The sequence below is a fragment of the Trypanosoma brucei genome, chromosome 8, assembly GCF_000210295.1.
Source record: "Trypanosoma brucei gambiense DAL972 chromosome 8, complete sequence".
NCBI classification, from domain to species: domain Eukaryota; phylum Euglenozoa; class Kinetoplastea; order Trypanosomatida; family Trypanosomatidae; genus Trypanosoma; species Trypanosoma brucei.
In genome coordinates this window covers 211086-224102 of record NC_026741.1, presented here as the reverse complement: position 1 = coordinate 224102, position 13017 = coordinate 211086, and the positions used below count along the sequence as shown (strand labels likewise).

Genomic DNA, 13017 nt, shown 5'->3' with positions numbered 1-13017 from the left:
GGTGCCTTCCCCATTTTTTGTGCACGTTTCTTGTGCTTCTTTTTTTTTTTTTTACTGTTGAAATTTCCCCGGGAGCCTTGCGAAGGGCGCTAACACCGCCTGTCTCTCTTGTTCTGTTAGTCGTTTTATTTCCATCTCGCCGTAGCTGTGTTAATTTTCATGCTTTCCCCCTTTTCTTTCCTTCCACATCATTGCTGTAGTAATTGGGGAAGGTTTGGTGTTTACGCCCAAGCAAAAGGGAGAGGGACGTGCCCAAACTACACCGTGAGATTGCTGTAAAGTAGTCAAACGGTGTGTGCTTTGTGTTTTAGACGGTGATTCAAGTGGAAGGCACTGCACATCAGTTTACCCATTTACGGAGAAAGAAAAAAAAACATACTTCTACACGAGGATATACGGCAGCTGCAAATAAAAAGGAGAGAAAAGGGTATACAGGGAAAGGTGGACGACGGTGCACAGAAAGTGTGTAAGGGTGGCTTTTAGGCCTTTGTTGGTGCATTCCGCAAATATTCCTTACGTGTGTGTGTGCTCGTCTGCGTCTGTGTGTATTCTCGGGTTTATTCTCCAAAGGGAGGGGGATAGTTGGCTCAGACTAAGCGCGGAAAGGTCCCCACTTTCCTTTCACTCATTCATCAGCTTACGAGCTGCGTTTTGGGCGCTCGTGCTTGCACGAAATACCAAAAAAAAAGCAAAGGGCTCTCTTGTTTCCCACCACTGCGTCTGTTGGTTGGTGAGAGGAAGTGGACTGAAAAACAGGCAGCTCGGGGTTACTTCGTAGAAGAAAGCAAAGGGTTCCTGCTTTGGTGTTTTTTGAAGTTTAGGTCTGGAAGGGAGGAGAAATCAGGGAAATTCGGAAACAAATCAGGGTGTGCTGGGAGGTTGCTCTTCTAACAAGTGAGGAACAGAATATATATATATATATACGTATATAAGTAACGGGGAAGAGTTTGCGACAGAGGTGAGATCTCACGCCTGTGCGTTACTGCTTTGCTTGCGCCTCGTCAAGGATGAGTGAGGACAGCGCAGCGGGTGGGTGTACGTTGCGACAAACTGCCCCCTTCTTGCTGAAGTTCGTCTACGCGACGGGAATTCAGTTGGCCGCACAAAACTCACTGTTGCCCGTTGCCGTCGGCTCAGCTGTCGTATGCACAGCCTTTTTCACTTACATTTGTTCCAGTTCGCCTCGGTGGAAGGGTGCACCAGGTCTTTTCGGTCATGCCAATCGTAATGCTCCACGGCGTGTGAAACTCGGCGCAACCCAGATAAATGTTGCGACGGGAGAGAGCACCACCACCAGTACGCTGTGGGACATTGACAGCACCGATGAGGGCACACGATGCGCCGGTGGGTCGGGAGTGGTGACCGCAACGTCGTCGGCAGTGCTGTTACCGCGGGGCACCACCCCTCTGTGCGTTGAAGTTAGCCCCTCAAGTTCCTTGTTTTCTTCCGCGCACATTCCTATCCTCTACATGCACGCACCCATCTGCCGTGGTGGAAGGCGTAATGGAATGGTGCGGCATAAGAGACGCAAGAATGCCAGTCAAGGCTTGATGGCCCACGCGGTAGCTCAAGGTATGAACCTCCTCAGTGACGTGTTGTGGCCAAGAGCAGTTGCGATCATGTCATTGGTTGTTGATGCTGTGCCTCGCTTCGTTAGATGTGAGATCCCTAACCTGAATTTCCTCAGAAATCGTTGGACATTTTCTTTTCCATCATCACAACTACTTTTACTGCGATCGCGTTTGATATCCAGTGAGGCAGATGGAATGCAAACACGTTGCGGGACGCAGCAGCAACCGGTAGCACAAGCAGATGTAAAAGTAATGGATGAAACTTCGGACACACACTGCGAGTTGGTGGTGAGAGTAGGGGATAACAGCGCAGCAGGAATAACTGGTGCCCTCCACGCGGATGCAGTAGCACAACACCTGTTGAGGAGCAGTTACTCTACAAACCAGTGCACCACTGTGCCCCCGCTTAATCCCCTGTCGTTTTCATGTGGTCACCCCTCGGTTGTTAAGCAAACTGATGACGTCGAAGCTAAAGCCGGCACCGCCCATCCGCCCTCTGGACCATGGATCCAAGGTGCTACCGTGCGTCATGGTGAAATGCGGATAGGCCGCTTCCTCGGAAGAGGGAGGTGGGGAAAAGTTTTCCAGTGCTGTAACCCCGAGACAGGTGAGGTGTTGGCAGTAAAACAGCTTATTTTTGACGATAATGACCCGAAAGTGCGCCAACGTGTAGGAGAGTTGCGACTCGAGCTGGATGTGCTGAGGTTGGCGAATCGTTGCCGCGTGCCGTGGATTGTTGGATTCCGTGGGGTGGAGAGGCGTGGTTCTTCCGTTTTACTCTTTATGGAGTACTGTGCTCGTGGTTCGCTGCTTGACTACCTGACGCAGCACGTCGCGGCAGCGCGGCGTTTGACTTCGAGATGTGGCGCCGAGATCGTCAGTGAGCGGGGTGGTTCTCCACTGCCCCATCGAAGGGACGATTTGTACCGCCAGTCGTCGTGTGTGGAAAAAGGTGCAGGGGGGACGAGTAATCACCGACCCGTAGAAGGTTCTTTGAGGGAAGAAACTGATGGAGGAATTCTTCCTCCACTTCCCCAAGTTTCCCCTTACTCTCCTGATTGCAGGCAGCGCGCCAATGCCGAGCGCCCCTGGTCCAACCCACTTGCGCTTCCCATCAGAGAGATTCAGCGGTTTATGCGACAAACAGTTGAGGCACTTCATTTTCTTCATTCCAATGGTTATGCGCACTTAGATGTGAAGACTGCCAATGTTCTTGTCACGGCGGATGGTGACGTGCGTCTCGCAGACTTTGGATGTTGCGGGCGCTTACGGCAGGGTCCCACCTCGCTGCATACTTGTGTGGGGCATAGTCACGCTGTGTGGCCGTCGGGTCTTTTAGATGGCACTCCGCATGCGGCTGCTTTTTCTGGTTCCATTGCCCCTTCCGACCCAACACGGCATAATCTCTCAACACCACCGGTGGCATCGATGTCCGAAAGTGGCGACGCGACGGCTGGGGCCGCGGGGATTCACGGGAGTGGAAGCTGCAATTGCGTAAGCGGTGGAGATTCCGTTATGTATCCCACGTTGGTTGATGATGAACTAACTGCGGAGCCCCGTGGCACTGCGCTTTACGTTGCCCCAGAGGTGATCCGCCTGGACAAAAGTCGGATAGGCGCGCCCAGCGATGTGTGGGCCGCTGGTTGTGTGGCTATGGAACTTGCAACAGGAGAAGTGCCGTGGCAACATGTGGCAGAAGAGCAGTTGTGCGTTATGTTTCGTGTTGCCTCAACAAAAGAGGATTTGCCGCTACCGCCACGCATTGTGGAGGCGGTACGTGATGCACGGTGGTGGTTAGCATGCTACAGCAATGACGCTGAGGCTAATGGAAGGGACGTTCATGATCATCACAGTGCTGCTAAATTGTTGGCACATGAAGAAGAAGAGGAACGAAGATACGACGCGGCCACCGTTCGGCGTTGCGATCGATCAGAGAATGCTGCAAATCACTTCAAATGTGATATAGAGAGTCTAGTAAACATGCAGTTGCTTGTTTCATTGGAAGATTTTCTGCATTCGTGCCTACACATTCGGCCTGAGGAAAGACCAAACTGTGAGGAGATGTTAAGACATCCTTTCTTGGTCACCCGCTAACTGGAGAGTGGTATGGGCGATTTGTGTGTAAGGGACTGTCCAAAAAAGAAAAAAAAATGACAAAAATATGAGAAACTAAGAAAAATATTTTAAAAGAAAAGAAGAGTTGAAACGGGGGAGGTGTATCAGTAGCAGGAGTCAAGGTGAATAAAGCATATTGTAATGATAACTTTGTACGATGGTTTAAGTGAGAAGTTGTCACAATCGAGAGGCTGCAGCTCCGAAGGAGGAGCGCGGGAGTGGATAATTTAAAAGGCTGGAAAGAAACAGCGGCTCGACAAACGCAAGTAAGCAGGCACAACAAAGGTAAAGTACCCGCTGTGTTTCTCAATATTTCTTCAGTGAAACGACTTCAAATTTAAACAGCGACGTATTGTGTTCTGGTGGTTGTGCCTGATTGTTGGGCGGCTGTGTATTGGGACTGTGTCTCCTGGGAGGAAGGCGAGTTACTTCGCTCTTTACTTTCATTTTTTTCATTTTGTCATTATTCGCTCCTTGCCTCATTCTTACTACTTAAATGTGTTCTAAACATCTGTTTTGCCGCCTTTTCATCACCTTCCGTCACTGCCTTTTTTTTTAAAAAATCACGGAAGTGGAGTGAGGGCGGGGAGGGGCCCTCTTTACCTCCTTTCCTTTCTTCTTTTTGTTTTGTACTCAGGGACGGCAATTATTCGAGTGGTAGCTGGCGGAGTCGTAAAGAATCAGTTGCTCTCATGCGTAACTGCACGCCTTATACCCATCTTCATTTTTCCTCTTTCCTTCTACCCACCGGTTGCTGATAAGTCTGTTTGTTTGTGATGCTGTTTGCGGATGTGTAAATTAAATTGTGGTGTACATACAACGGATTGGGACTCAATAAGCGTGTGCGGGAGTAGATCAAAGGGGATTATATTGAGGATCTGGGCCGATTGTAGCGGTGGATGAGTGAAAAAAAAAAGAGAGAGAGAGAAGATAGAAAGAGTGATAAAATATTGAAACATTGGATCACATATGTTACCTTGTTGTAGGATATTCGAGTAACACTTCGTGCGCATTTTTCTCATTTTTTTTTATCTCTTCCCCGCAGAATTGCATGCCCTTTATGTTGTTATTTTTATATCATTCGTGAATCCCCTGATTTTTTGTTTCGTGAATATTACTTTTTCACTTACTGTCTTATCTTGCCGTTGTTATCCCCCCTTTTATTATTATTATTACTACTACTACTATTGTTTTCTCTTACGATCATAAATATATGTTGAAATCACCCTTCCTTCTTTTCGTTGCTTGGAGAGGATGTGAGAGTGTGTGTTTGTGTTACTAAGTTCTGTCATACCGTCTCCCTTTCAGCGTATATCCATGGCTGTTTTTTTTTTTTCGGCGATTTGTTCTTTGCGTCTTTGGCAACTGACCCTTTACCATCTTTTCTACTTTTTCTTCTTTACCGCATTATTTTTTGTCTTAATTTTTTGTTCTTCCCCACGTTCCTTTTACCACTCGTTTCCCTCTAAATGGTGGTACCAACTGAAGTAGAAGAAAGTGGGGCGAATTTTAGCGGAAAAGTGGGGTGCTAACACTTGCGTGTAGGCGTGTTTGTTGTTAACGTTTTCGAATAAGTGACGACTGCCCTGTGACGACGTTGTGCGCGGGGAAGGAAAGGGTAGCGGTTAAAAAAAAAAAACTAGCAGCTGAAGGCGCGAAGCGAAAGTTCGCAGGCATATTTTTTTGTGCTCGCCCACTCTAATAATTCTTATTGCGCTTGTTTTGGGGTCTCTTTGACGGTATGAAAGATCGGTCGGCCGCTGTTCACGTTGAAAGTGAAGATGTGCCCACTGCGCGTGCCCGTGGGGCTACCAGGAATAAGGCTACCAGTTCTAAGAACCGCCCCGGGCGTACTCCCATTTGTGGTAAGGATGCTGAAGAAAATGCTCTTGCTGACGAACCTGCTAAACCTACAAGCCCCGTCGCCGTTGACTCAAGCGATGCTGCTGTTGATCGGTGTGGCTCAGTTTCCGCAAGAAACCGTGCCGGTGACGCGATCACCAACAAAAGATCGAAGGTAGTGGATATTCCCCCACCTGCCCCGTCAGTTGGTTTGTTTTCGAAATTCCAGGAGAGGAGGGGTGACTTTAGTTCCGATTGGATGCTGCTTCAAGAAGAGAATGCGGCTAATCAGCCTAGTGAACCCCCCATTGCTGCCGAGTTGGTAATGAAATTACGAGAGCGACAGGCCCAAATGCAGATAAGTAGAGATGAGGTCACCCTCAAGACTACAGGAAGCAGTGCAGTTAAGAACCGGGATGAGGGAAGACTAGAGGCTTTGAATGAGGAACTCAGGAAACAAGGTGCCGACGACGGTAAAAGTGACAGTGACGTGGAGTACGTCCCCCAGGAAGACACCCGCGGATATCGTTTGTTAAAACAACAGGGGGGTGAGGAAACTACGGTCGTGGGCTCGGCAGTTGCCGCACCTTCCACGAACTCTGATGAAGCGGAAAAGGGATTTCTCGACGATTTTCTCGGGTTTTCTAAGGGAGACAGCGAAAAAAATGCGGATTCGCGATACGCAGTGCAGGCGACTGTAACTTTGAAGAATGGAAAGTGCGTTTTAGCCTCAGATGAGGTTTCATCAGGTCAAGGTGGATACGACCCTGGGCACTCCTATTTGGGGGAGGAAACACGGTCTGTGCCTCTGTGGTGTGTGGGTCGTCTAACCGGACAAAAAGAATACGCCAAAGACGCGGCTATCGCTCTTCACCAGGAGATATGTGATTTCGTCGAGTTTCATCAACCTACTGAGGCTGAAATTGCCATACGGTGCTTAGTAGAAGCGGAGGTAGTCACCATCGCCAAACAACTGTGGCCAAAGTGTGAACCTGTGGTGTTTGGAAGTATGGCCACAGGGCTTCTGTTGCCACTCTCCGATGTTGACATAACTATCCTCAATGTAGATGTGCCGACAGAGGAAGCTCTAAGGCTTCTGGCGCGTGAGATTAGTTTGTCCGGCATCTGCAATACCGCTTACCCGCAACTGGTTCTTAAGGCAAAAGTTCCGCTGCTAAAGTTTCAGCACTGTGGTTCGTTGCTGGATGTTGATATAAGCATCAACGCACGAGACGGGCCGCGGAACACGTTGATTGTCATTGATTTGCTGAAACACTATCGCGAGGCAGAGCCGCTGATTGTAGTCGTGAAATACTTTTTGCATCAGCGTGGAATGGACGAACCGTACCATGGCGGTTTGGGTTCCTTTGCCCTCACCCTTATGGCAATAAGTTTTTTGCAACAACACCCAATATACACAGGTTCTCCGGATCAACGTCTTTACTGTGGACTAGGCCGCCTTCTTGTGGATTTCTTCCGTTATTATGGCATGTACTTTCGTTATGATCGCTGCGGTTTGTCAGTTGTTGGTACTGGCAGATGCTTTAAACGTACGGACGTTTGTGCTTCTTCAGTGCGGCCCATGACCAATGGAGCCAATAGCTCGCTTGGGAGAGGAGGACCGCAATCTGGGCCACCACAAGTGTTACTGGAGGACCCGGGATGTCCCGAGAATAATGCAGCTAGTTCACTTCGTAATTTTAATGTCATTGCAACTTCTTTCACCCATGCATTCCGTGCGTTAACAGCGGTATTTGAACCCAACCGTAGGCCGGGTTCTTCCTCTCCTGATGCGTTGCACATTGACCAACGCCCAACGCTGCTGTCACGCATCTTGCACGTGGATGGGGAAAGTGTGAAGAGGCGACAGGCCATAATCGAAGCACATGGGTCACTCTTGCAAGATCCGAATGGCCGTCTTGTGTTGCAGCAGGTTGTAGATGAGCACAAACAGAGGAGGGAGCGCATGCTTGAAAACGTTTCGCTTCTCAGCTGCCCTCCCACAAGTGATAGGTTGGTTTCTCACAAACGACCTCGTGAAGATAGTAACGAAGACAAGTTCTCCAAGAGTAGGAGGGGCGACAGTTGCTCATCGAACGACAGTTCGGTCCGCACGGCTTGGTCATTGACCCGACGTTAATGTCAGTTTGTGTGTGTATGCGTGCATAACTTTGCTCTCCTTCTTTTTTCCTTTTCCTTTCCCTTTTGCGCGTACGGCGTCACGTGGGATTCGTCTCGTGTTTTTCTTCTGTTTTCTGCTGATATTCGGGCTTCGTTTCCTTTTCTCCTTTTCACAGCCTCGGCATCTCCGCCTTTTTGTGCAACTGTGGCTTGAGTGGGACACTCACGGAGAAAGTCGGGATGTGAAGAGGGGAAAAGGAGGGCGTGTTTGTTAGCCACTCTTTCTTCTTTTCTGCATTTGTCGGTGGAACGGTAATGTGGCAATAATTTGTGTGTGTGTGTCTGTATGTGTTGGGGAAGGAATAGGATGGGATGGCGGAAACGAAAGCGAGAGAAGGGAGAGAGTGTTAAGGCAACCGAGGGATGGCGAGTAAGAGTGAAAACTATGAAGTATATACTTCCACTTCCCCCCATCAGGTCATTTGATACTAGCTATTTCCTGATTGCCGGGTGTGCAACTATCAGGGACATTAGCGAAAGGTGAGTGATGAGGGGGGGAGAGAGGGGAATAATGAATGACCGGCAGTAAAGGAAAGGAGAGGGTGCACAAGCGAAGTTTCAAGTAAAAAACGCCTTGACGCAATGCTTCGTGGAGAAACTTTGTCTTGTTTTCTTTTTTGTTTTTTTTTGTCCGGGGGATGAGACGTTGCACGTGCTTATGTGTTGTTTGACAGGCAGCTGTGTGACAAGACTGGGTTTGGGTCGTTGCGTGGGTTGTTGTTGTGTTCGTACTTTTTAACCGTTTAGCCTCCTTTTGCACCTTACATGTTTTCTTTTTCTTCGCTCCTCCCTATATCTGTTTCTATTTCTGCCCTTTTTCCAGCCTCTGCTCTGGTTGTGAGAATGGTGATGCCATATACGTTGGTGGTCCCCAGTTGCGTGTAGTTGTTATAAACGAAAGGGACGTGTTTCCCTCCCTCATTTTTCTTTCTCTCTGAGAGAAAAAAATGGGAAATGAATTCACTGTCTGCCATTTTGCCTTTCTCGTATTTTTGCTCAATTCTGCATACCTGCTCGCTTTAAACTTGTCTTTTGTTTATTCAGCAGCAAACGGTGGACAAGCCACCACGCGAAAGAGCTCTTTTGCATTACTATACTCCTCTATTGTAATTTTTTCGACTTGCAGTGCCGTTGATTGATTTCTCCACCTGCCAACACACCTATGAGCACCACCAACCGTGGCGGTAATTCCCCCGTCGCGCAGAGTGTGAACCGTTCGATAGCTCCGGGGATGAGTCTGAGCGGCTCCGCCCTTGCCGTACTGACGGAGGAGCAGCGCCAAGAAATTAAGGAGGCTTTCGATCTCTTCGATACTGATGGCAGTGGAACCATTGACGTGAAGGAACTGAAGGTTGCGATGAGGGCGCTGGGATTTGAACCACGGAAGGATGAAGTGCGCCGCTTGATCGCGTCGACAATGGAGGAGCGTGGTGACCCGGCACCTGTTAAACCTGGTACTGCACCTGGTGCGGACAACCACGTCATCGGGTTTGCCGAGTTTGTTGATCTGATGGCGCGCAAGATGAATGAGCGTGACTCACGTGAGGAGATGTTGAAGGCGTTTCACCTATTCGACGACGACAAAACGGGAAAGATAACCTTCAAGAACCTGAAACGGGTCGCGCAGGAGTTGGGCGAAAACATGACGGACTCTGAAATACAAGAGATGATCGACGAGGCTGATAGGGACGGTGACGGTGAGGTAAGTGAGGAGGAGTTCCTTCGCATCATGAAGAAAACTTCGCTCTATTAGGGAGCGAAGTTGTATAGTGAGCTATGGATGAGGGGTTTTGTTGATTACAGCTGGTAGAGCTTTGGTGTGTGTATGTATATTTGTACCCCTTTCCTCTCTTCTTCCTTCAAGTGCATGTTTGCCAATGCGGAAAGAGTGGAGTTGGCAGTGAAATGTGCAGAGGATTGGGAGGGAATCCGTTAGATGCTGAGTCTACAGTCGGCATGTGAATAAGGAAGCGTCGAATTTGTGTGGATGAGGGTGAGGAAAAATAGATCAGAGACTGCAGGCGCGGGGGGGGGGGGTGGTGGTGGTGGTAGTGGTGGGGGACGAGTTCGGTTGCATAGAAAGAAATAAGTGGCTATTTTCCTATTTCCATGTGTAAAAATTCTCTGTTCGGCGCAATCTACTGCTGACTCGACTTCTGCAAAAAGGTGGTGGGACTGAGCGTACCGTCCTCTCTCTGCGTGTATGTGTGCTTCGTAGGTCAAATAGAACTTCCTACGACTCGTTACGAGGGCGAGATTGTCCAGTCGCACCTGAAGCTGCTTCGTCTGAGCGGCGTGGTTGCAAAGAGATTAATGTTTCGTGTGTAGTGATAATTTCCCACTGCAAGCTCTGTTTTCTTTCTTTCTCTGTGCTGCACCAGTTTGGCTCCGCCTGATGCCTTATCCTCACAAATTTGTTAACCTTCCGTAAAGTAAGAAGCTGATCGTAGAAGGATGCACAGTGTTACTGTCCTTTCTCAGCCGAGTAGCACGGTGACCACATGCGCCCGATCCACGTTTACAAACGTTGCAACGGTAAGCGCCTCACCCCCTCGTTCCACAGCGCTTTCCGGAATGTGTTCCCTTTCATCATCATCGTCACTATGGAACACTGACCCTCCTGCAGATGATTGGAAAGATATAGGGGATACCATCCGCGGAACCCACAACTTGGCGGGGAGTCCAGAACAACAAATCCAACAGCAGCCGGCGGTGGAAGGGAAGTGTGGCGGCGAGTCCGTTCTGTGCGGCGTGCGGAAAGTGTTGCCTTTTTCCGTTAGCTGCACAGCAGGCGGGGATGCCAATGGACGCCAAACTAACAGTCGTGCAAAACACTCCTCGGCACTAAAGCCACCACTACAGGCGTCAGTGTCCCCGGCGACGGGGAGATGTGATTCTTCAAACCATGGTGTAGCTCCTACAAAGCAGAGCTGCCCACCCGAGGAGAGAGCCGTTGGGTCAAGCAAGGATGAATTGAACCACGGCGGCATTGGTGATTCCGGGGACAATGATAGTGGTTTCAATAAGTGCCACCCTCCACAACTGCCACCCGCAGTTATTTTCATGTCACCCCTCAAAACAGCCAGTGGCGGCAACGACATAAATTTGACAGTAGTTAGTTCTGCGCCGCCACCGGGTGCAGCAGAAGCAGCGGTGCGTGATGGTAGTAACACCGTTAGTTCCGATGATTCTCTTGACGAAGTCGGCACCAATTCCGGTGACAGCAACAGAAGGTTATGGAGTTGCGCAAACACCCCGGAGAGGCCCAACAGTATGGGGCACGTTGAGAGAGTAGTAAGCTGTGTTTCTGAGCGTGAGGATGTCACATGTGTGGAAGCGGACGGGCAGCGGAAACCTGCTGTGGCAAGATCGTGTGCAACCGAGAGGCGGCGGCGTTGCCTTCTTCGTCAAATCAAGTTGGTCGATGCTGAGGTTGCTCGGATGGAAGGGGTACAACGGCAAAACGTTTTTCGGATAGGCTCAGCTTCTGGTGAGGCATTGAGCAGAGAGAAGGCTAAGTTGTTGGAGTTGCGTAACCGCTACGAAGCTGCACTGCATGCTACTACCAAAAAGGCCTTAGAACATCGGCAGCCGTCCTCCTTGTCGGTTTCATCCGCTGGTGGGCCCTCCCATTTTCCCTCGAGTTTCCGCAGCAGCCTTGAACACGACGGCCGACAAGAGGGGTGCCCCTGTAAGACTGTTGGCCGTCGGTTAGCATTGAAAGTTTCAGGATGCAGTGCCGTACCGAGGCGGCGTGGGGCATCTGTTCGCAAGGTGCGTGCAGCAAAACCACCAACACTTACTACGGTAACTCCTGTCGCTGTCGTTGATGATAATAACACTACTGGCTCTGCCGCCGCAGTTGGCACTGACGTTAACCGCTGCGCAGAACGTGAGTGTTTGCGTGGCTGCTGTTCGAATCACATAGGGAAAAAGCCAAGTCGCGCCACCGCTGCTATCCATGTGGCTGAACCGGCTCGAACTTATGTTGACCCGTACGCACCTACAGAAGGAGGTGGGAGTGGATCTAGGGCACCAAGGGGGCAGACACGCGGTGCTTCCGTTGACGCAGAGCGCATGGCGGCTTTTTACCTTCGCAACGGCAGATCACGGCACCTGGCGGAGGCGTCTACTTTAAAAGCTGCGGGTGGGGAAGGTCATGGTGGAAAGGCAATGATGGAGCGCAACCCTGGTACCTGCGCAAGTTCATCTCGCTGTAGTCGCACTCGAGAGGCTTCGAAACGGCCAGGGAACCCAAAAGCAGCGGCAGTGGGACCTAAAAGGGACGGGTGCTCCCATCGAACCGCATCTTTGTGCACCAGGGCATCTTCAGCTGTTGACTATACCCCTGTTTGTGCAAGCAACAGCGGCGGATGTGGGGATCTGAATGGTAATGGCCGCCATCGTCGTGGCCCTGTGTACCACCTCTGCGCCCCGTCGATTCCTAACGCAGCTCATGTTGAGACATGGGAACCGACATGCGGCGACATGACTCGTCCCCTAGTCCCCTCTAAAACGGGGACGTCACTTGCATTTCCTCGCAAGGAGTCTGGGCAAGGACCGTGGCAGATGCCAATGGAACAAAGGGTCTCGTGCAACGCGCCGTGGGGCTTTGCTACCTCTTCAGTGCCGGTTTCTTCATCTTCTTCAGCAGTTCGGTGCTGCTACTCAACTGGGTTGGGCAGCTCCCGTGCCGCTCCCTGTGATTATCGCTTCGCCAGAACGCCATCGTATCACCACCCTCCTTCAATTTATGAGCCAACACAACCCGAGGCAGCGCCGCAGGTTGTGCACGACGAAGTGAAAGATGCGTGGAGAGCGCCGTTTGGACCTTCGCTTCACTGTGGATCGCTTTTACCCTCCGGAAGGGACTATTTTGCCTCTCCAGCTTTAACAAAAAGTGACTTAATGTGGCGACAACTTGCTAGTCGAAGCTATAATAACGAACAGTGCGACTGCTCCGGTATGGAACATGCAGCTGCAGTTGGGGGTACCATTCGCGACTGTTCTTACGGTGGCTGCGGCGATGAGGCGCTGGAAAGCGGACGGCGAGCGGATCTGCTGGTTCGGATTGGGAAACTTTTGGGTGGTGTGGAAAGAAAGTGCTGAGCGGTCGGAAGAATTTCTCCATGCACACATATAGAAGATATATAGAGGCACCGTTAGCGTTTCCCCTAAGCGGTGCTTACATCTCCGTGTTAGAATGATTGCCCTCCAGCATAAGTCTGGGAGGGCTGGTGTTGAAGGGCAGATACAAAGTTTACATACTAACCATCTTTATACATGTTTTCAGGCCCCGTCCGAACAG

At 50.3% G+C, this 13017-nt stretch overlaps 4 protein-coding genes across 4 annotated transcripts; all 4 read left to right on the top strand.

Moving 5' to 3' along the window:
- Window positions 1–1007: 1007 nt before the first annotated feature.
- TbgDal_VIII660 (protein kinase, putative) lies at window positions 1008–3665 on the top strand (the record flags this gene model as incomplete). The annotated part of the gene is made up of 1 exon (XM_011777091.1): window positions 1008–3665. The coding sequence occupies one exon, from the start codon at window positions 1008–1010 to the stop codon at window positions 3663–3665; it is 2658 nt and encodes an 885-aa protein (XP_011775393.1).
- Window positions 3666–5427: 1762 nt separating this feature from the next.
- Window positions 5428–7668, top strand: TbgDal_VIII650 (DNA polymerase sigma, putative; the record flags this gene model as incomplete). Its single annotated transcript, XM_011777090.1, has 1 exon — window positions 5428–7668. One exon carries the CDS (start codon window positions 5428–5430, stop codon window positions 7666–7668), a length of 2241 nt encoding a protein of 746 aa, XP_011775392.1.
- Window positions 7669–8871: 1203 nt separating this feature from the next.
- Window positions 8872–9462, top strand: TbgDal_VIII645 (caltractin, putative; the record flags this gene model as incomplete). The annotated part of the gene is made up of 1 exon (XM_011777089.1): window positions 8872–9462. One exon carries the CDS (start codon window positions 8872–8874, stop codon window positions 9460–9462), a length of 591 nt encoding a protein of 196 aa, XP_011775391.1.
- Window positions 9463–10163: 701 nt separating this feature from the next.
- Window positions 10164–12818, top strand: TbgDal_VIII640 (hypothetical protein, conserved; the record flags this gene model as incomplete). Its single annotated transcript, XM_011777088.1, has 1 exon — window positions 10164–12818. One exon carries the CDS (start codon window positions 10164–10166, stop codon window positions 12816–12818), a length of 2655 nt encoding a protein of 884 aa, XP_011775390.1.
- Window positions 12819–13017: the final 199 nt, after the last annotated feature.